The following is a 23,708-nucleotide window of genomic DNA, read 5'->3' on the forward strand; positions in this document are numbered from 1 at the left end:
AGAGTGAAGCCAAAACATGTATATCGCCCCCTGGTGGCTGCCTGCAGTATATGTCATAAATCTCGCCCCTATGATGTTAGCGGTTGAGACACGGCCAAACTAAAAGTCAAATACATTTTTCCCAAAGATGGTTCCTGCCATCAGTGAACTGATGACTCTTCAGTGAACCTTGAAATGTTCCGTGATCAGCCACATCTTAATTTGAAGGCATTTGATTTTTAGCCGTCTGTCTCTTGCTCCTCCTCGAACATGGTGATTGTGTGGAGCCAAAGTAAACGCGTCCACCACTTCAAAAACCAAATCTCCCCCATAAGGAAAATGAAACGTTGCAGGGGAAGGTCAGGCCAGGGAAAATATGACCAAGGGAAAGAACAGGAAAGTGGTCGTGATGAGCTGCGCTGACCTTCTGCATTCGTTGCTCTTTCTTTTTTTCCCTTTACTTTTGTCTTTTTTTTGTCTTTAAACCATTCGGATTCTATCTTCTGGGGCTGATTTGTGTTTTTCTTTTCCTTGTGCTTTTCTTTTATTTTAATAGTACTTTCATGGCCTTTGCTGTGAATTTTATGTGTTTTTATAATTCTCTTGCTTTTTAAAGTCCCTCATGAATTCACAAATTTGAAAACATTTGAAAACAACTAGGTAACTCAACATATTGATTACCAAAATAAGAACACATGGATCCTCTTTTCAGAAATGAATGAGTCATGTGTTGTCTCTGGCTTTTCTTTTTCTTTGTATTTATTCAGTCGTGTTGGACATAGATTCCTACATTAAAGTGGCCATATTATGGACGGAAAAAAACACTCTTTCTGGGATTTGGGGTGTTATTTTCTGGTGCTTTCACACGCATACAAACTTGGAAAAAAAACTATCCATGCTGTTTTGAGTGAGATACAGGTTTCTGAATGTCCTCAGTCTCCGGGTAAGCTGTTTAAAATCTCCACGGCTTTCTACATAACTTGCCAAGACGAGGTGAATAACTGTGGCACATGCTAGCGCTAGCATGCTAGCTGGTTCTCAATGGCAAAACACTGCTGCAACACATACTAGTTCACCATAATCTCCAAAGGAACTACTTCCATGTCCCTGTTCTGCAGGTATTCCACAAGTGTGCCTTCATTTAGACGAAGTCTCCCAGCTAATCCTGCCTTGTACAGACCAAAGTTGGAGTTATCTAGCTGATGTGATCTTACCTAGCTACTGCACGTGTGTGACTCCCAACAAAGATAGTACAGAAGTGAGATGACTCACTCTGTAGCTAAAACAGAGACCTAAACACACAGGGTGAAAAGAGGATCTGCAGCGATGTACACCAATATGGTGTTTCTTTTTTTATATGAAACCATGTAAATCTATTCTGGTACAACCTCAAAATACAATTATGAACCTGAAAATGAGCATAATATGGTTGCTTTAAGGGCAGAAGGGGAGTTGGTGAGTGAAAATAAAGGAGGACACTTAAAGCATGAGCTTGGAGCTATTAACATCTATCCTATTTATCATTGTGAATCTATATAAGAAAGAGATCTGTTCTCTCAGAGCACTCCTGGCAGAGCAGCTAGACAGGGGAGGTAGAAGTAAGACGAGATAAAGCCGTTCAGTCTGCAGCTAGATGGTCTGGTTAATATATCAGCAAATTTGAAAAGGAATTTCTAGGCTAGGAGGTAGTTTTACAGCCCAGGCTAGATTGTATCTTGGATCAGGCAGAAGAAACAAACGGAGGAAATAGGAAAGTCAAAAAAGGAAAGAAAGAAGAGGTCGTGAAAAGAAAAAAGTTACAGGGATGATCGACAGGTTGATGAATGTGTAGCAGCAGCAGCAGCAGCAGCAGCAGAAGGATCCTGATGCCTCACATACTGACTCAATACTGGAGGAAAATAACAATACAGTTCATTGTCCCTGACCAAACCAGTGTGCAGCAGATTGTTTCTATTTGCTGCTACTTATGTTACATTACATTTGAGATACTCCAAAACGGTTTCCAAGATTTTGTCCATTGCTCAATATTTGAAGTGTGCAATTACATTCCAGTTGTAAGCATGTAGCCAAATAACTAAACATGGGTCTAGTCTAGTCATGAGTCCTACCAGTCATGTTATAAGTGGAATATATTTTAAATTTCAAGTACATAACTGACATCCCTCTTCAGACTGACTTACAGTATGGGTGCAACTGTGTGACACTGTGAATACCAAGCTGGTCTGCCTCTCACAGTTTCCACTCACGTCTCGGCATTCACATCTCCCTTATTATGGATGGATGCTAAAATGCTGTGTTTTTGTCTTGTACTTCCAAAATGTCAATACAAATAGGCCACTTTAGACTGAACTTTCAGACGCTTCAATGGGCTATTTGTGCAGTAACCATTGAAACCAAACAATCTAAATGCATAAACATGTTTTGTCCCAGAATCGGGGAGGGATTGGTAGAGGAGGGGGGGGGGGTATCATCCTACGCAGTAGCTGTTGCTCATCCACCGGACACTCGCCGCCTCATAAGAGCGTCCTTGATAGCAACACCTCCGTGTTTCATATCTGAAGCATTGCTTAGCCTACACCATGCCAGCTGCAGCGAGATGACCTCACCTCTTTAGACGTTAACTCTCCCTCACTGCGGGGTCGACAAATGCATGTATACACTCGTAGTTTTCTGTCTCTGTGGATAGAGGTTTTAAAGAGAATAGGGTAGATGGGTGAGGAGAGGCGTGCAATGTCTTACAGTAACGAGTAAGTTTTAGTTTCTCAGATGTCCTGGTGCTACCCTTTTGGAGTGTATATGCTTTCCCACTGACCAGCCACACCATGGCAACACAAACCTCCCAACCCAAAGAACCCAATAATTCACCCTCAGATCTTTCTTTTTATATGGCATGCAAACGGCTACAAACCGTTTTGTGAGTGATGTCATTGGAGACCAAGATTGCACACCATTCATTTCACCCTACATGTAATTCTCTAGAAATATATGATGTGGACCCCTGCTTATGCATGCACAGTCCCATTCAGCTGTGTTGAAAATAAATGTGTTTTATCAATGCTGCCAGTCAGTAAGTTGTGTAGTTTGTAAGGAAATGCAACTGTAGTTAATTACTGTTAGTCTGAGGAGGAGGGTAGGGAGCCTTAGATACCAGTTCAGTTATCACTACTTTTGAAAACTCCATGGCCCAAAATGCAAGAGGTTTTTCTACTGGATAGTTCATACAGTGGTGTTATGCTGTGATGAAGGCTTTATCTTTGTACCAGTGGGAGGAGGCTGGAATGTAGCTGTATCCCATGGCTAATGTGAATACCTGCCAAATCCACATACTCCCCAATGTAAATGGACATGCATACACTTACAAAGCTACTTGTGCAGTATATGATTTGTTAAATGCAGCTATGTGGGGGTTTTGGCACACAAAGGAGAAGGCAGTTAATAGGATATCCTGCAAAAAGTGTCATTGTTTCCAGCTTAAAGTAGTTCTAAAAGGGGTCTTTAGGGTCTTTGCTTTCACTTTTTTCAGTTTCTTTTGACACATTTCCACTCTGAAATAAATATACTTTATACATTTGTTCTTCTGTGGGAAACCTGTCATCAAAACATATTTTTAAACTTCTCAGCAGAAAAGACTGCATGCTTTAATGCTTGGGTGTTCGATGCCAAAAGATTTATCTGACTCTCTCTTTCCCTCATGGGTATTGTCTTTCAGGTCGGGATCAGGAGACAGAGTGTGGTCGCCAACCGTCAGTGACGATGGCAAGACAAGCCCATACATGGAGCCTGACTCCCAGGTAATCACTGTTTAATTTGGATTTAAAGCACAAATGACAAGGTTATTTTTTATTTATTTATGTTTTTAAATCCACACCCATTGATCTCTTCGCTAGTTACAACATTTTTTTAGTTTTTTTCCGATTTTAAGCTGCCCGGTCTTTGTGTTAATCATTAGTTTATGAACCCTTAAAGGAACACGCCACCGTTTATCAAAATAGGGCTTATCACGGTCTCCTCTAGCTATAGTTAGGTGGGCCAACGCATTTTTTGTCTCTGTGTATGTATTGTTTTAGTTCGGTGAGTAAACAAAAGAAACAAGGTTCTTTTTTCTTTTTTGGGGGGGGGGCTAAATTTTACTTACAACATGCTAACCGGCAACATAGGATTCCTAACGCTACCTAATCTAACTAGCGCCGGCGCTGCTGGTGTTGCACCAAACTAAAGCAATGCATGCACTGAGATAAAAAAAATGCATTGGCCCAACTATCTACAGATAGGGGAGACCTTGATAAACCCTATTTCGACAAACGGTGGCGTGTTTTACTTTAACACATGAATATGTGGCTCTACTGGATGTTGTTATGGTCCTATACAACCTATGGCATATCAGTTTGGCATGGCGAACATGTCTAAATACTACAATATCCATAAGCCTTAACCTGCATTGCTATGGAGAATATGCCAGTAAGAGTGGTAGCAAATAAAAAAAATGTGTGAACACACAAACGCAGTGCCATCTTTGTTGTATTAATCCAAAATTGGCCCAGACTAGAAAAGTAAATTTAATCAAGCTACAGCTGCTAATCCCTTATTCAACACTGTAAACGTTAGCTTTCCTCCACAGCTCCACTAGCAGAGCATGTGGCAGAAACTTAAAATTGTGATTGGATCATTCCTTCCTTTTTTTTTTTTTGAGAACAGAGTCCTCAATTATTAATGTTTTGTGCTGATGATTCAACCTGGAGAGTTTTATGTCCATCCAAGCCACAGAAGTGCTCCAACTTGAACATAACATCCATGGGAAATGTGAATGATTGGGACTTTTACTTCCAAAACCAGGGGCACCTAAAATACTCGTCACACATCACAAATTGATAGGCTGTTTATCTTAAGTGATTATCTTAAGTGGTTTAGGTAATAATGTTTTAGAATAAAAAGTGCTGATAGACAATATTAAGTGTCAGCGGTGCATGTGACTGTAAACAAGTTCTTTTAAAGACCTATAAAACCCAATAATATCATTCTGTGTTAAATAACTCTGGATGAGATGTCAGCTACAGCAAATTCTTGGCTTTAAAACTAGGTTTTTGACTTACTATGGCTACACATTGAATGTTGGAGACATCCACTTCTACCAGCAAGGTGGCTGCTGATGGTGACTCAGCAGCACATTTCTCTGGTCTGATTAATTTAAACTCTGTTTGTACTTTAAAATCTACTGATTTGGATTAGGGTCCTTTGCTACCTACCGCATGAGCCACAAGATTGGATTATTCACATCTGGGGTCATAACTTAAAAGAACAGTTCTCTGGGTGTTAGACCCAAGTCTTCTCACTCTGTTTATTTCATAAACAGAAACCATGGAAACAGACAACATTTGATCCGTAACTTGCATGTACACCATCATTCACATGGTAATAAATGAGATAATGCATCCCACTGTTCACTGGAATAGTTTTGAAATAGTATCTTGATTGTTCTCCAAGTGTATAAGCTGCCAATCAGACATTCAAGGCATGATGAACTCTAGCAGATGATCTTTTCCAAGTTTTCCAGAGCTGGCAAGCCAACAGGTTTCTGAGCACAAAGAGAATAGGAGGTGTGTGTGTGTGTGTGTGTGTGTGTGTGTGTGTGTGTGTGTGTGTGTGTGTGTGTGTGTGTGTGTGCGCGCACATATGCTGTGAGCATGAAGTCTTTGCGACTGAAACAGACAGACAAAGAGCATATTGTGGCTCAGACATGTGAGTGTCCATTTGTCAAGTATTGTGTTGGGGTAGTTGTGAAGTCAGGACTGATGTGTGTCCCTCAGCCCTGGCTCTGTCAGGGTTTCCTTTTTCTAAGAAAAATGGTGGAACAGACACACAAAGAGCTTGCATGAAATATATCTGTTGACCTCTCAATGGGAGTTGTTGATGCCTTACAGTGTATTATATTCAGTGGCAGGGACAAAAGTGAAAGAAGCTTCTGCGTATGTAATTTATCTGTTTTTTTTTGTGGTCTTGGTCGTGGGATCAGCAGCATCATCATCTAATGATTAATCTCTCTGACATTAAGGATATCAGCAGCTTCCAAGGGGATGTTTAATCGATGTCCAAAAATGTTAAAGAAAAAGTGATGAGCAGAAGATACTCGTGTCATATGATGTATATGAGTTGAACAGCCTATAAGCAAGCCTACCAGCAAATGGGCAGAACTCAACAGTCTTCATCTCACAATCTCAGCACCAGCTCGGGTCTTGCTTTGATTAACATAAGGAAATACCAAACCTGAATGAGTGAGGAACCGTCCGCAACAACTGTTTGTATAAACACAAACGTGCATGACAGGGAGGCTTTGCGTGTGGGTAATACGAGAGGAACAAATCTGGCTCTCCCATGCTCTTTTTTTCTCAAAGTCTCCGCTTTTCTCCTTTCTCTATCTCTGTAACATCTTATCCTGTCCTTCCTCTCTCCCTTACTGAAGTCAAAAAACGTTCCCTGGCGTCTCTTTTAATGAAACGAACCTGGACAGCTGGAAACTGCCAAGTCAGGCCCACTTTATCGTCACGCTCAGGTGGATCCTTCTGAGCATGAAAAGAGGAAACATCCACTCCCTGGGGTCAAATTAAAACCAAGGCTCTCTCTTTCTTTGTCTGTTCTGACACATAATGCCAATTGTTCCTCAATGGAAACAATACATTCACCGTGGCCTCTCTCACCATTTAAGCCACGTCCAAACAGAGCTATGCGATACTGTTGGCCCACAGTTATTTCAATTATGAGCCACTTTGGACAGCATAAGCAAAAATTTACTGAATCAAATCGCTGGCATTTTGGATTGTGCTGGCAAATATTTGAAGCTATTTGTCGGTCATCCACAACTTACCTGCGGCTATGACCTGTAGCATTAGGACTCTTGCTGAAGCAGTACACTTTGGCTAGCAGGGTGAAACCTGAGGCATACCAGGACACTTCAGCTTTTGTATAAAGAAAACAATTCCTCCGGAAATGACCTCACATTTTCTTCTGGCCTACACATCCATTCATTGATGTTTTTACTCTGCAATGACTCCATCAACTCAGAATATTGCAGTTTTTTATTTCCTGCTCAAATGCTTCTACTTGAATCCAAAAAAACAGGTCCCAAACAGTTAAGACACCCCCACCCCCCCAATGACGCCATCCTTCAGGATATTCTTTATTTAACATTTTCCTTCTTATTCATGGTCTCTTCACCAACTTGCTACATTGGGAAATTCCAGTCTTGCTGACAGGAAGTGACACATGGAAGCTATGAGGTATTTCTTTTCACCTTGGGAACACGGGAGACTCTCATAAAAGTCAATGAGAAAATGCTGTATTTTTGGATATAAGCAAGTGTATGACTCGATCCTGTGGATGTTACTGTTTTGCAGCGGCTTTTGGGGTGTTTTTTATTTTTATTTATTAGTCTGGGGAACTCATTCAAACTGTGTGATGTATTTTCCAAAGAACTGTCTTCCTGCCTTTGGGAAGACTGTACACAGAGGACTGGATGTCACACACAACTTCCTGAAATAGAAATGATCTGATATTAATGGGACGCCAGGATGAAATACTTTTGAGGTGTCATAAAGTAAGTAAAACAGCAAGTGAATTTAAATGTTTGACAACCAAATTGAACTTAAGCTCCACTGTGTAGTTCTGGAAAGACAAATTAGTTATATACAGATGCTTCGCACAGCTTCCAAATATCATGCAAATAATAGGGTGCCCTTGAGAGAGAGAGGATGTCAAGGTGATATCAATCAAACCCCTTATTGGAGACTGCAATGAATGACCTACTGTACTACATTGGTCCCACCCACCTATGGAAGCAGCCTTCTTTTTTTCATCAGAAGCCTGTCCATCATGCCATGATGTGTGCAATTATTTCCAGTGATGTGATGCTCATGTTTTCAGACAAGCACTCCAGCAGGGTCATTCCAGAGCTCCCTTTCACTCCCTTTATTGTGAGACGTTTATCATGACCTGACCTCATCTCATCTAGATAGTCGTTTATCTGAGATTGTCATCAGTGGTCTTAAAGAGTTATCGGTCTAATGAGCAAATTATCACTTCAAGATGGAAACTAAATCAGGTTCTGCGAGACGTCCTTCGATGAAATTATGTCTAGTGGCTCCAACCTACATACGGCTGAAACATAATCTAATGCAAAAACAACTTCAAAACCTCATCACATATCTTAAATCTGAATCTTTTTCCAATGAGAAAGACCGAATGAAAGTGAAATGCTTCTCTGCCTTATAAATGGATATATCATTGTACATCTGCTGGTACTACTTCTGGAACAGTTTTATGCAGAAGTAAAGCGGTATGACCAGTTACTGACACTACACTTTTTTCAGAAATTCTTTCCCTATATTAGACAGTGGCAGCTTTAAGTAGGTGGTAATGGCTTATTGGTCGATGTCAAAGCCAAACAGTATTTTCATGGCAAGTAATATCAGAATGCCATTCATGGCACCTACCCTATTATTAAAGTGATAGCTATTGTGGCTGAGCACTATGGCCTTGTGGAAAGAATGAGGCCCCACAATGCGGAAGCTAAGAGGTCTGGATCACACGTCATCAAGGCTTCCAGGAGCTGGCAGCTGAAGGCAAATTCTCCAAGCTAACATTAATAGGAGCTGACAGATGGAGGCTTTGCATTACTTACAGACCATAATTCTTTCACTGCTTGGAATTGAGTTTTACTTCAGACAAAAAATGTATACACGATACAAATTTGTTTTATCAATGGAAAGAGGCAGTTGTCATTTGTAGGGTTGGACGTCATTTGGATTTTAATTATTCTGATTCCTATTCCGATTCTTCCTTTCGATTCCGGATCTTATCAATTCCCGATTCTGATTCGTTGAGGGGTGGAGTTGAAACGGGTTTCTTTGTTCAGAAATGAGAGGAAGGTTTTATTTGGATTCAGCGGTGGGTTGTCATTTAAGAGGGCTTTTTCAAAGCAAAATAAAGCCACACTAGAGCGCCACCTACTGTGCTCCATGGCTGCAACACAACTCGCCTGCCGCTACGGAAACCAAAACTAGTGCATATTAAAATTGGATGCAAGGATTGATTTGAAACGAAATCCTCCAAACGATTCCATTAAAGAAACAAACCCACTGGAATCGTAATTTTTTAAACGATTCCAAGGAATTGTTTTTTTAGATGCCCAGCCATAGTCATTTACCTTCTAAAAACACAAGATAGGAATAAGTTAAAACTTGACAGAGTTCAACTGTTGTAAACTTAAGTTGTCAAAGATGCAAATTTAAGCCATTAGAAGAATATAATTTGTACAAAAATGCCACAAAGACCCTGAATATAAAACAATATGGTGCCATTTAAGGGTTCAGAGTATTCCCATTTCATGCCAAAGTATGTTTACTGGAACAACTGCTACTTAATCCTGGGCCAGGGAATCTTGGACCAGTTTAGCATTGCTGGGAAGTCTTTTCAGAAACTCCACATTCATTCACACAGCAGGCCTTTCAGATCACATACCTCTGACCCCACTTATTTGGTTGTTTGTGTTCACTAATCAGCCAGTAATCCACAGAAATGTCCAAATCAGGTTTTCCTAACTGAGCCGTCCCTGCTCCGGTTGTCTGTCAGTGAGCTGGGGTGTGAATGGGGTCATTGAGAGCACTCTCTGCTGGGGTAAGAGACAAAGACACTGCAGCTATCCAGGTTCATTCAGATTGACTACATCTTTCTCAGAAAGAGAAAGTCCAACATGGATAAAGTTGTTCTAGCTTATTTGCTGTATTGCACCACCCACTTTTATTCAACCGTCGTTTGCAATTATTATAAGACAGGTGCCAAAGCTACAAATGTGTCTTTTGAATAAACTGTGTGAAATGATTGGCCTTAGCAGCCAAGCTAATTGCTTTCTATCGCCTGAAAAATTCAGGCTTTATTATAATGCTGTAAGTGAATACATTACAGAGAATTGAATTCAGCCCAGTGGTGACTTGGCACGGTCGGTGTGGAATTAAAGGTTCTGATTGATAAAATGCATTTCATTTTCAATGGATTCTAATGCCACATCCATCTTCCCTAGAGCATTTCTTCCCCCTCAGAAAGGCTTATGGCCAGAAGCCCTTTAAACTCAACTATTTTCCGGTCTATCTTCCCCCCCACCTTAGCTCTCTGCTAACTCCTTTCTAGCCCGTCTGTCTTCCTCCCAGAGAGGCACCCAGGGCTAGACCCAGGGAGCCATAAAGGGCTGGTTTGTGTTTGGTTAGTGGTGCAGAGCGCCATGTGAAAAGCTTAATTTCAAAGGTCCAGGGGGATTAAACCATGCAGGAGGCAAGAGGAAAGGAGGCGGTGTGCAAGCAAATATGTGTTTGTGTGTGTGTGTTTGTGTGTGTGTGTGTGTGTGTGTGTGTGTGTGTCATGAATTTGTGAATGTATGTCTGGTAAGCAAGGCAGGCTGAGGTCTTGGCCCTCAGTTAAAGACCAGCATATGATTTCAATTAAGGTCCTCCACCTTTTTCTCCTCGTCCACCCCTCCTCCTCTCATCTGTCTACCCCTCCCTGACCAATCTGTGGTTGTGGACTGAGGTACCAGAGCTGAAACTGCAGTCCTCTCCTATTCAAGACCTTATTTTTTAATTATGGTAACTTGTAGTCAGGTTGATGAATGAAAGACCTGCATGCTAAAGCAAACTTTCTTTTTTCTGTCTTTCTTTGTGTCTTTATTTCCTTCTTTGGCATCCTGTCCTTCTGGAGCCATTAGCCATGCTTGGTTACCATTGTAAAACAGGTCACTGAAATCAGATGGCAGCCTGGAGTTCTATGCATATAAGTAGACAATGCTGGTTCTCATAAATAGTTACTGAGTTTGGATCGCTTCTATCGTCTTTTTTCCCCTTTTTGAAGTTTTTCTTTGTCTAAGCCAGGAGGAATGAAGGCCAGATTTTGGAGAAAATGAAAGAGTAACCATGTGCAAGAGAGAAAAATTAGGAAATAGATGATCTCACAGATGGCCTATTTCAACAATCTTATATTGAGTTTCTGTTTAAGATAAAACTGAAGCTGCTCATATTAACTTTAAACTATTTTGACTACATTGGCAAAACAAAATAAGGTTTTGCCAGGGGAATTAAGATGATAAGGCAATCCCCAGATTAACGTGACTGTCACTTTAAAACAACATCTCTATTAAACCTAAATGTAGTCCCAACATGAAAAGGTAAAATTCATCTTTTTAATGAGACAGTTGGCTTACAGCTGATTTTTTTTTTTTTCGTAATAAAAGGAAACCAAGCCACCGTACCTTCAGAGCAACTTGGAAGCACTTACAGGTCCTGAATGTTACCAAACTGGCATTTTTATAAGGAAAGCACCAGATGTGCGGCCTTATAAATCTGCCATTCACTCACAGCAAATACCTTTGCAACAGGCATGTGAGGCCAAAGAGGTAAGAGTGTTATGAGAAAGAAAGACAAAAGGAATATTTGGGAAGGGAGGGTTCAGTTAAGCTGAAACAGAAGGAGTCACAGTCAGGAGTGTGAGGGTGAAAATGGGTAAACATGTACTTGCTGCTGACAACAGAGAAATATACCTAAACAAGAGTTTTAAGAGCTACATTGGCCTTCCAGGTATGCACACATAACTCTTCTCCTCTGGTTTCTCCCATTTTTTCTCTTCAATAGTTTTTTTCTGTACAGTAAATCTGAATCAAGGTCGTAAGGATTGGGGGTGTCATGAGTTGCCCAGATTGTCAAGCACATCTGTCAAATTTATGATTTGGGGCTATGTAAATAAAATAGAGTTGATATCTTCTTTAGGACAATTTCCCCTCCCATCAATAAAGCAGGACAGGAATGTTTTTTTTCCTTGTAGTCCTTATATCACCATAAATGTTAGCGTGTGATTACCTGTCCTCCTTTGCATTTTATGTTTGTACAGATTAGGAGTCATAAATGTAATGTCTTTACTGTCATGTCACTGCAGGAGATGTAACGTAATACACTCTCAGGGATTTTCCTCCACTTGCCTCCTTTATTCTCTGAACACAGACAGGAATATGCTTGCCTGACAGTTATACAGTTATTGTACGGATTGTTATCTGCAGATTTAACCCTTGTCTAAATATGACAAATGAATAGTGGGTTCTTATTAAAACTAAAAACACGTGTTGCAACAGTGATTTGTTCTGAAGAACTCTAAAGCCCTTCCAGCTCTGGGTACGTTCTTAGGAAATGAAAGACGTAAGATGAATCAAGCTATGAAATAAAAGAGAGCTAGGTTCAAAAAGGCCCTTTAAAGAAAGCATTCTGCAAAACATTAAAACTCATCCATTATCTTTTTCTGTTCAAATGCCTTCAGAAATGTTCTTTTAAAGGAAGGTTGGAAAGGTTTTGGGTAGTAAGGAGGTACAGAAAGTAGTGAGATAATCATTAAGTGTTTGTCCCAGGCCTAAACAAACTATGTGTCTAATCAACCACCAGGGCATTTGACCATACACTCTACCGTAGTGTGGACAGAAAGATGGACATGTTATCAGTACTTTATCAATATTATAAATCAGAAAATTTAAATCTCCTGAGAAGCATTTTGCTACTGCTGAATCTACAGGACGTTTTAAAGCGCTGTCACTGCTAAATCAAGAAATGCTCAGTAATATCAACGTGACTGTGTAAAAACGAATCTGGGGCATGAGTGATTTGATCAAATGTCATTACTCCTTACATACTCACAAAACATGGTTAAGGTTGAGAGAAAAGGTTTAAGGAACCTTTGATTAAAATTTCATGAGGTCCACCATCTGTGCAAATAGGGCTAAAGATAACGAGTAGGATCTGGTTTGGCTTGTTTGGCCCTGCGGTGAGCACCAGGCTTCAGAGTGTCTGGTTTACATGGAGAGAGAGCCACAGAGAGCTGGGTGTTTCTGACATCCTGCCCAAACAGGGTTTGGCTCTGGGAGAGAAGCTGGCTTGAGCTCTGACTCCCCTTTTTGCTTCTCTGAACTTTAACCATGAATGGCTATCTGCTAGCATTATGTTCAGAGGGTTTCTGGATACATCCATCTTCACTGTCCGAGGTTTTGGGGGAGAGAAGGAAGAGGTGGTTTTAAATTTCTCGAAAGCCATCTGTCTTAACTACAGGAGGCAGTACAATGATAGAGCCGCTTTACCAATTTGTGGGCTTGTTGGTGTAGAGGAGTGGAGGACTAAAAAAGAGCTGTTGTGTTTTTATCTATGTCAGTATGTGTGTGTGTCTGCCTGTCTGTCTGTCTGTCTGTGTGTGGTCCAGGTGGGGGCAGAGGAGAGGATTACATCCAGCGGCCCCATCTGTTGAAATGACAGGGGTCCAGTCTGGAGAAGCTGTGAACCTCCACCTCCTGTGGCTAAGGCGCTTTCATCTAGCCCAAATCTCACACAATCACACAAACTCCTTCCAGTGGCTCATAGTTACAACAGTCTGACAGTCTCCCACAGTACTGCTTTGCTTAACTTGTAAACAAGTCACTTTGTTTCAGCTATAATGTTTATAGTCTGAAGTTAAGATCATGTGCAACCTTCTTTAGTCTTTCAAAACTTCCCTTTTATCTCTGAAATGCAAAGCACTTCTAGAGGAGGTGACATCATTGCAAACAGTGAAATTAAACTTTATCTGTAAAGTTCAGTCTCTGAGTTGGATGAGCCAGGCTGGCAGTAAGCGTTATCGCTGAAGTGTGTAGATAACTGTGGTAAACACTGAGAGGCTCAGTGATGTCACTGTGGAGTGTGTGCAAAGGCATTAAAAGGGCGTTGACCTCACCATAAACACACTGAGTATGCAGTAATGTGAGTGTAGGTGTCTGTGCGTCTGTCCTGCATTTAGTCCAAAAGATTCTTGCAAACAGCTCCGGCAGAGCATATATGTGGCAAGAGTGTAGAAAGTCTGCTACAGCATGTCAAAACTAATTTAATCTGATACTGTATCTCATCTCTGTCAGCTTTTATAAACTCCACAAGCCATAGAAGAAGCAGCCAGGGGAAAAAAAGAACATTTTTATATTTACACCACACAAGTTAATTTGTTTTGACAGAAACATCTGTAGGAAATCTAATGCAAGCTCCTTCTCAATAAGCATAGCTATTTATGATGGAAAAGCAGAAACAAAGTGGGAAAGCTTTTCTTCTATAATCCTCACCGCTGCAAAGCCTCATTTAGAAACAACCACTCGTTTCGCCTTTGAAGAATTATGGTTTTCTACTCAGGGCACCACTGGGCTTGTTTTCTCTTTTTACTCTCATTTCCTTAACAAAAACATAATGGCGCATACTCTAATTGGCCCATTACCCTTTCATTCAATATTTCTCTGATGTAAAGCTCTTTCTCTTTTACCTTTGTATCAATGTTTGTCTGGCTTTACAGATTTTCCAGACAATTAACGATTAATATCTTGCTTTTTCTGTTTGTTTGTTTTTTAAATGTGTGTTGTTGTTTTGTTTTCTTTGTAGAATTTCCGTCCCATCACCAGCGGATATGGCGGTTCCAGTCGCAAACCTTCGTATACCGCTGAACCCCAGCACCTGCAGGCTCCCCAGTACCCGCAGGCTCCCCAGTACCCACAGGCTCCCCACTACCCACAGGCTCCCCACTACCCACAAGCTCCCCAGTACCAACAGGCTCCCCAATCCCCACAGGCTCCCCAGTACCCACAGGCTCCCCAATCCCCACAGGCTCCCCAGTACCCACAGGCTCCCCAGTACCCACAGGCTCCCCAATCCCCACAGGCACTCCAGCCCACTCACCTGAATAACGGACACTCCAGACCCAACAACGGCCACAGCTATGGATACGGGAACGGAACCGGTCACACTCAGTTTAACAACCCAGCAGGACTTTATCATAATGGCAGCAATGGAGACAGATCTCTGCCAAGCAAGATGGGAGGCCTTAGCCTCAGTACCACACATAGGTGAGATGATCAAAGGGTGTGCTGCAATGGAGTGCAGAGAGAGTAAAATATAAACCGCACAATTTACAGTTTTGACAGGATTAGTAGATTAGTGGTTTATATTTACTGTAAAAAATCTGAAAATGTATGTGTTTAAAAAAAAGAAATTGTATCTACCAGTTAACTCCCTGGTTGCTAAGCGTATATGGCTCTGGATACGTCATCCTGTGTGTTGTTGCGATTGGTCCTAGTGTTATCCAATTGTGTGCATTGAGATTTTCAAATACACGCTTGATTCTGCCCCTCGAGATGGGCGACTTTCATTACTCGATGTCAGACCCTTAGTCTTTCGGATATACAGTGGGGTTCGAAAGTTTGGTCACCCCCGGAAAAAATGTGCATAAAGAAGCCAAGAAAAGGTGGTAAAATCTCCAAAAGGCATCAAATGACAGAGTAGACATTTGTATTATATGTTACCAAAAGTAAGATTTTAATTCCATCATTTACAGTTTCAAAATAACAGAAAACAAAAGAATTGGCGTCTGCAAAAGTTTGGGCACCCTGCAGAGTTAATACCTTGTACTGCCCCCTTTGGCAAGTATCACATCTTGGAAACGCTTCTTGTGGCCGGCAAAGAGTCTTTTGATTCTTGTTTGAGGTATCTTCGCCCATTCTTCCTTACAAAAGTATTCCAGTTCTTTGAGATTTCTGGGCTGTCTGTCACGCACTGCTCTTTTAAGGTATGTCCATAGATGTTCAATAATGTTAAGGTCAGGAGATTGTGAAGGCCATGGCAAAACCTTCAGTTTACACCTCTTGATGTAATCCACCGTGGATTTAAGCTGTGTTTAGGATCATTATCCATTTGTAGAAGCCATCCTCTCTTTAACTTCAGCTTATTCACAGATTGCATCAAGTTAGCGCCCAAACTTTGCTTGGGCGCTAACTTTAGTTAGTTAGTTAGTTTACCCAGAATTCCTCGGACTCTGCCATGATCGGAGAATGTGGATGGAAGGGGGGGGGGGGCTTCTGGCGTTAACTTTGCCTTTACATTTTTTTGAATCCATTTTTCTTCCACTCCTGAAATGTTCCCTGTGCCACTGGCTACAATACAACCCCAAAGCATGATCAGTCCACAGAACTTGTTTCCACAATGCATCAGGCTTGTCTATATGTCCATTTGCAAACTTCAAACGCTAATTGTTGTGGTGAGGAGGTAGAAGAGGTTTTCTTCTGATGACTCTTCCATGAAGATCATGTTTGTACAAGTATCTCTTTATAGTGGAATGGTGCACCACAACTCCAGTGTCTTCTGGGTCTTTCTGGATGGAACTTGGGTTTTGACTTGCTTTTCTCACACTCCTACTTTTCCATCTTTTCTTGGCTTCTTTATGCACATTAATACACATTTTTACCTAGGGGGCCTAAACTATCGAACCACACTGCGGGTCTTGATTTCCAGGCTAAAACTACAGGTGAAGATTTACTAAATACAGTTTGGCTTTTTTTCTGGGCTTGTTTTATGATGATTTTCTGAGCTGTCAACATCACAAGAAGATCTCATTTACTAAATACAAGTAAAAAAATCTACATATTTTGAAAATCTATAAAAATGGAAAGAAGGAAAGCAAATTCAATTCATAACAAGAGTTATCGCAAGACACTTTACAGATAGAGTAGGTCTAGACCACACTCCAGAATTTACAAGGACCCAACAGTTCTAGTAGTTTCCTCCAGAGCAAGCAACAGTGCAACTAGTAGTGAATGATTAGTGTCTGCTTCTAAAATCAATTTAATGGGTTTTCTAAGTCAATGTTTAGTTAATGATTCACCTTTCCATTGTTAAAGCATCACAGTAAGTAAGAATGTATGTGGAAATGACAGTAAGCCTATATATACGGTAGATAAACACATACAGTAGACACAATTGTCTCTTGACACATGTGAACAGATGGCCGTGTTGATTGGGGAACCAATTTGTTGTGGCACATCCCCTCGAGCGGGCACGACATGTTAGGGTTTAGTTTCCCATTTAACATCCTCTCCAACACTCCCAGAGTTCTCCAGTACTGGTCTGGGAATTCTTAATACACACACACACAAACACACAGTTAAACAACATTTTTACACATCTCAATGCCCACTGTCACTTTTCCTAATTCCTACACAATTTGTTCATACTCTTCTGTCTTTCTTCATTCCTGTCTCTTACTCAATCTCACTTTCGCCAGCTTAGGCTCTCTCTCTCACAGACGCACACACACACACATACACATACACACACTCACTTACACTCAGAGTGCAGTAAAGCACTTCCTTCAGTCGTTTGAAGGGGAGTCTGGAGACAAACATGCAGTAAAGTGTGTCAGGATTGGAACACATCTGTCAGCAGCCCTAATCCTCTCCCATAGGTCTGAATGATTGTATCAAATGAACGGTATCCATCCTGTTAGCTTTGGGAATAACTTGATGGATACATGAACATGCAGATCCAGAGCACAAAGCTGTTGTGATTAACACATCATGTCTGTGGGATCACATGTGGAGTTTAATGCATACACCTCTGTTTTCTCCACCGTGCGACCATCTCTGCTGTCTCAGTTTATCAAGTCTGTCAACTCTCTTTGTTCTTTTATCCTTTTTGTTTTGGCTACTTCATCTACTTTTATTCCTCCCTTGGTCAAACCTCACTTAAGGACAGCACCTGAAAAACAACCAATACACAGTGTCCATATTTGATTTGATTAAAAAAAAAGACAAAACCAAATGACCGCAATGTTAGCACATTTACTTGTATTCTAAACATTAGCTCCTTCGTTGTCTTGACTGACTATTAAAAGAAAATTGATGTTTTTGTCATATGTCACCTAATCCTTATCAAATTAGATAACAATAGAATAATACTGTATCTACCCTCCCTTGTCTCCTACAGCCCTGAACCTCCCACACAATCCCCTACGGGCCGTAATGGTTTTGACCCCCAGTCAGACGTCTACAAGATGCTGCAGGACTACGAGGAGCCCGTCTCTGCACCCAAACAGTCCGGCTCCTTCAAATACCTCCAGGGAATCCTGGAGGCTGAGGATGGAGGTAGGAATACATGTTTAAATGTGTGGAGAGACAAAAAGCATGTGCACTGCAACCTACATTTTTAGTGCTACTTTTCCCAGAAGGAAGAGTTGGCAGTATTACACTAATTGACCTGATTGTGAAAGCAGAAGATTACAAGGACATACATTAGCTTTAGCTCAGTTAATCAATTAAACATTTAATCTGTGAAATGTCAAAAATGTGAAATAGTGTGTTTTGGCCAATAGTGCCAAAACACACTATTGGCCAACCAACAGTCCAAACACTAAATGTTTCTTTAAATAGAAGACATTAAAAAAAAACTAATATTCAGGTTTTACAAGCTGGAAGCTGTTAATTGTTGTCATTTTTCCTTATAGACTTACTTTGAAATGAGTTACTCAGTTTTGAAAATATAGTTTTTTTTCTCAATACATAGCTATCCTTTTTGATGAGATTCAGAGGGCTGGGCAAGGCTGCATCTTGTCACTAATTCATGTGGGCATGCCTGTGTGCATCTATACACTTCTCACAGAACCATTTTCTAAACTCAAGTTTTACAAATATGGTGGGTGTCTCAAGGTAAATAAATCCTCCTATGATTCCACCTGGAGGAACATCTTGCCTTGCTCAGGCAGCTCCTCTCTCACAGCTACTCGTTTGTAGCTGCTCTGTCTTACTGGCATGGTTTTCCTTTTATAGAAAGACACAGACATCGAGGTTAGGGAACAGGGAGGAAGAGCACGAGAGAGAGAGCAAGACAGAATGAAAGAAACAACCAGAGACAGAGGGAGCAGGAGACAGATGAAGTGCTTTAAATAGCTCACACAGGGGTAAAAAGTTTTGCTTTGGCAATTTATTGCAAAACAACTCCACAAAGGACAGTAAAGTGAGAAATATGGTGTTCCTGTTTGCCTTCTGACCGCTCAGCATTCCAGCTTTGAGGAGGACTCCTGTGAAACTGACAGCAGCAAAAGAGAGCTAATTCTCTGAGCTGAAAAAAGTTCAGAGAATTTTAGTTTGCCACTAAAGCAGGGTCAAACGTTGTGAAAGTTGTAGATATAAGCCAAGTTGATATGGTAAAGCGGAAATAGCCTGGAACTTGGAGAAGTTGGCTTGTGACCTGTTAACACGGATTGATTGATGTTTTTCTCAGCCTCAGCAACTAACATTGAGGCAATCTTGAGAAAAGTCCCTTAATCCTTATTACTTAGTGGAGTATTACAAGCTGGGAATGTATGAATGTCCTGCCGAGTCAGAGTCAGCATGTATGCTCAGTAAAATGTTCATAGGAAAATAAGGGTTTTAACATAGGTATTGTGTCACACAGTCCTAATTTAGCTCTTAATTCTCAGGTAAATTAGAACCCCTTCCCTCTGAAGTTTTACTCTGAGAGAGTTTAGATCCTATGTTGGTTGGATGCCAATACTGATATGGATGTTTTGTGTTAGAGAACCTAATCACGGCTAATTCTCTGATATTTTTATCACTTATCACATCTCTGGGTCTACCCTTGATGTGAGAGCCGACTGGATAATCCACACCACGAGCACCAATGCTGATGGCTCCAGCAGTGAGGCCTGAAGCATAGCCAGAATATACCGTTTCCTTTATTTTGCACTTACCTTTACACTCAAAGCAATTAGAGAGAGGGTGAGCAAAAGAAAGAGAGATTCTAATGACAGATAAAGAGGGTTGGAGGCAGAGAGACACTACTGATGGATTAAAGAGATTTAAAGGGGACTCTTTTCATCTGCTGTCAGGTGGAATTTTACCTTGGGAGACTGACAGGTTGATTGACAGGCTAAGCCTTCGATGAAACCTCAAGTTGACATTGGGATCATTTTAAAAGCTACCTGTCTCTCTGTTGATGTTTAGTTGTGTCATTTAATCTGTGTGAGAGGGATACATATGTTGCTGTCTGCCCCTGTCTGTTATTGTTTTTATAAGCCCAATAAAGAAGAAACAAGTTAAATTAACAATTAAACATATTTGACAGCCAGGCTTAAGTGAAATCATCCTGTTGTTGAATGCATACCTTGCTGTCAGGCTTTTAAATCACAGTAGTTGGTCCCCTTTTGATGGTGAAAGCCCCTGCAGAGGCCCTGTTCACTTTCAGGGCCTTTTAAAGTTAAAGCAAACAAGAGTGTCAGTTTACCCAGAATTCCTCGGACTCTGCCATGATCGGAGAATGTGGATGGAAGGGGGGGGGGGGGCTTCTGGCGTTAAGTTGGGGTGTTTCAAGCAATACCGCATAAGGTTGATATTGTACCAATATGAGGGTTTGTTTTATCTGTTTTTCCAGAAAAGTGTTAAAGTATTACTCAGTTAAATGCTAACAAATGAGCCTTGTAAGCAGAACAGTTTTTGATTGTTTAAAATAAATGCAAAGACATTTTACAACTTTATGGGGGAGTGTTTTTCTAACAAAATAAACAAAATGCCAGTGACCTCTGAGACCTCCTCCATTCCTTGAACTCCGAGGTTATTTGAATGGATCACTTTTTCTGCCAGGGTTATTTTTTCAGCCGCTATTTTGTCCAACAGTGATGAATGATGGCTGCAAAACCCAGTTTTTGTACATGGAAAGTGCTCAGGTCGGAAGCAGGCTGTGTTCTTTCTCAGAATAAGACATTGGCGTACTAAGTAATCCATCAGCATTAATGCTGTGCAGAGAAGAAAAAATATTTACTTTCTAAATCCAATTATTGATTACCTTCTGGATTATACTATGTAAACTCAGATTGTTCACATCCGGTAATATTTGTCATTTCCTTTGCCTCAAAAGTTAAATAAGATGTTAAATGACTCTATCCCAGTGGACCAACTTGGATTTGTTTTGAACAGTGTGTTTAGAATTATCTGTATTTGTGACCACTAACTCAGATTGGTAAAGATCACACATCACATCAGTCACGTCCCACCGTAACACACTGCAGAGCAAGTCAATTCTGGATGGCTTTCAAGGAAAATGAGAGGGAGCATTCCAGTCAGATTGTTATTTCAAAGGGATCAGGATCAAGATTTAAAGCCAGACCAAGATTTGGAGTCCTGTGGGGGTAAACATGTGATGCCAGTGGTGAGGGGCTTAACCCCTTCTGTCGGAACAGGAGCATTGCTCTTTTGACTGGACTGTAGACTAGCAACCATTACAGTTTTTGTTTAATATTCTTTCATTTGCTTGCTATACAAAATACGCCCATTATTAGCTCCCAAACTGAAGTCATTGTTTTATTTGTCTGAACTACAGTGGAAAATCCTTAAAGTTTGATAGTGGTAGCAGTATATTAAGGCCTTAGTTTATCCTTAGTTTAACTTCATAATAGGTCTTAAATGACTTTTCAGATTTGTCATTGATTCATTTTTCTTGTCAATGGCAGGGCAATGTCAGCACGTCAGCATGTTTTCCAACTTATTTTCCCTTTCTGATGCAGTCAGAAAGGCCCCAGAGATAAAATGTTTGTCTTTCCGAGACATTAAAGCTGAACATTGTGCCTATTTTTCAATGATCTCATGCCATAGTCATGACAAAACCCTTTTTAAACCTCTCTGGGAGATTCAACCCTAAAGTATGTGCAGCATGGTCTGGAAAAATCAAGGTTGTTATTTTAGTCTTTTTTTAACTTGCTGTCTTAAATTACATTATTACAGTTGTTTATTTATCTTCCAACACTGTGATTCCCTTTGCCTTAAGTTCCCTGAGGTTTCACACTACGCACCTGACAGGTTTGAGTTAGGATGGGGGCTGTTTTACAGTATGTCTGGTTGATATTAGTCACAGTGTAAAACGCACATTATGCAGTGAATGTTACATGGGGTGAGATATGTGATCGGCCAACTTGCCACTGTCGGTCAAATAAAAAAGGGTGTCTGTCTGCTTTTGGCAACAAATAACATGGGGCTTGCGGAGTCTGGCTATTTAAAAATATAAACGCAAGACTAAACAAGCACTCATTAATTTGTATCTATTCCTGACTGTGGTCTGAAGATTTTATAAGTCAACCTCCCCCTCTGTGAGAAAGTCATGAGAGTGCTGCACATAAAAGGTTTTCCATTAAAGTTCATCATTAGGTAATAGAGACATTAATCCCAGGAATAACATACCCAGCTCATGTCAGCTCTTAAACACACCATGGAGCAGTCAGAGGCTAACTGTTACTAAGGGATGGAAAGTGCTCTGAGTCAGGTGCCAGTTGCGAAGTAATTAGACTGCGGTTAGTGGCAGCAATAGGTGGCCTCTGCTGGCACATCATCAGCAAATGGACGTCATAGTGCAGTTCGCGGCTGTGCTCCACTGATCTACAATGGTGCACTTGTAACCACTGGAGTGGCTCCAAATATCCAGTATTAAGTTTGCCCCTTTTATTCATTCCAGTCAGGCATAACTAAAACCCCAATGATTGGATTTGATTGCTTTTATTTAAAAACAAACAAAAAAAACCATCCGTGTGAAGGCAGCAACCCATGTCTAACATCAGACTTAGCAATCTCAATCGCTTATTGTAGGTTGTATAATAGGTTATTATAGGTTTAATATAGCCTTTTGTTGGTTGGTAGCATTATATATTCTGTGTGTGTAGCTGGCTGAGTTGATTTTAGTTTTTGTTTTGTGTAGAACTTTATTCTTAACAACTTATTGTAGCTAAATATATTTGTGAGCTATATGTTCAATTTGAAAGAAAATCCCCTTGAGGTGTTGTAATGTTAATTTTAGAAGATATTTACATTTAACAAAGACGATGCTTTTAATAAAATACGATAAAAACGTAATCGTAACTCCCCATGTGTTGTTCACAGATTTCATGTGATTGTAGTAGATTGGTGTGATGGTAAAAGATTGACTCTGTAATATTGGATGTTTTCTCTGCTGGCTGTCTAACCAGATTGACTGATGAATTCCTCCAAGGAAATGCCTCTCCCCAGACTCTTGAATGGAACACACAGGATGGAGCGAGAGATACAAAGGTCAAAGACATGGGGAGGCGTACAAAAGAGAACAAAAAGAAATGCAGTGGCTGTGTGAGAGTAAGCACAGACGAAGAAAGTTTAGAACAGGGAGTACCTTATGAGTTAACAAAGAAACGTCACATCAATGAATCATTATTACATTGACATGGAGACCGCCATGAGTGTTGATGGCCTACAGTATCTTACCCTTGGATTTTACATAGCATGCATCTGGGTTGTATTTCAGGATTTCTGAAAGTGAAAGCATAAATCACTTGTTAACAAACCTGAAGGGCTGAGGAAGAGGACAAGTGGCAACATCCTGTTTGTGAAAGCAGGCAACAAGGGAAATGGGATCTTAACTTACAGAAACACTCCCGCTGATCATGCCATGATTGTTGGCAGGAGTTGGATTAACATTTTTCTTGAGCATGATACAGAATTGTAAGCAAAGTAATGGTAAAAAACAACAGTAGAAGTTGTGTGAAGTATAGTGTTCACTGCTGAAGCAAAAGCAGCTTGAACATTGGGGGTGCACGATTCAGAAAATGTCAAGATTCGATTCAATATCGATTTTTAGGCTCAAGATTTGATTCGAAATTGATTTCTGATTCAAAAACGATTCTCAATTAAGAAATGATTCACAGTATGTAAATATAGGTACTTTCCACATGTGATAGTATACACAGTATTACAAAACAAAAATAAAAATAAATACAGTGTGTGTATGCATGTGTGTGCGTGTGTGTGTGTGTGTGTGTGTGTGTGTGTGTGTGTGTGTATATATATATATATATATATATATATATAT

General features: G+C 40.5%; 1 protein-coding gene across 2 annotated transcripts in view; it reads left to right on the top strand.

The window, feature by feature from the left end:
• The window catches only part of pdlim4 (PDZ and LIM domain 4), a 45,519-nt gene that overhangs the window by 18,895 nt on the left and 2,916 nt on the right, over window positions 1-23,708 (top strand). Inside the window, exons 3-6 of one of the 2 annotated variants that reach the window (XM_034889898.1) lie at window positions 3,689-3,770; window positions 14,442-14,555; window positions 14,700-14,902; window positions 17,814-17,971. In XM_034889898.1, coding sequence (XP_034745789.1) covers window positions 3,689-3,770; window positions 14,442-14,555; window positions 14,700-14,902; window positions 17,814-17,971 — 557 coding nt within the window. Of the gene's footprint in view, window positions 1-3,688; window positions 3,771-14,441; window positions 14,903-17,813; window positions 17,972-23,708 lie in introns of both variants that reach the window. The other variant, XM_034889897.1, reaches the window with a different exon arrangement.

The sequence above is a fragment of the Etheostoma cragini genome, chromosome 13, assembly GCF_013103735.1.
Source record: "Etheostoma cragini isolate CJK2018 chromosome 13, CSU_Ecrag_1.0, whole genome shotgun sequence".
NCBI lineage: Eukaryota > Metazoa > Chordata > Actinopteri > Perciformes > Percidae > Etheostoma > Etheostoma cragini.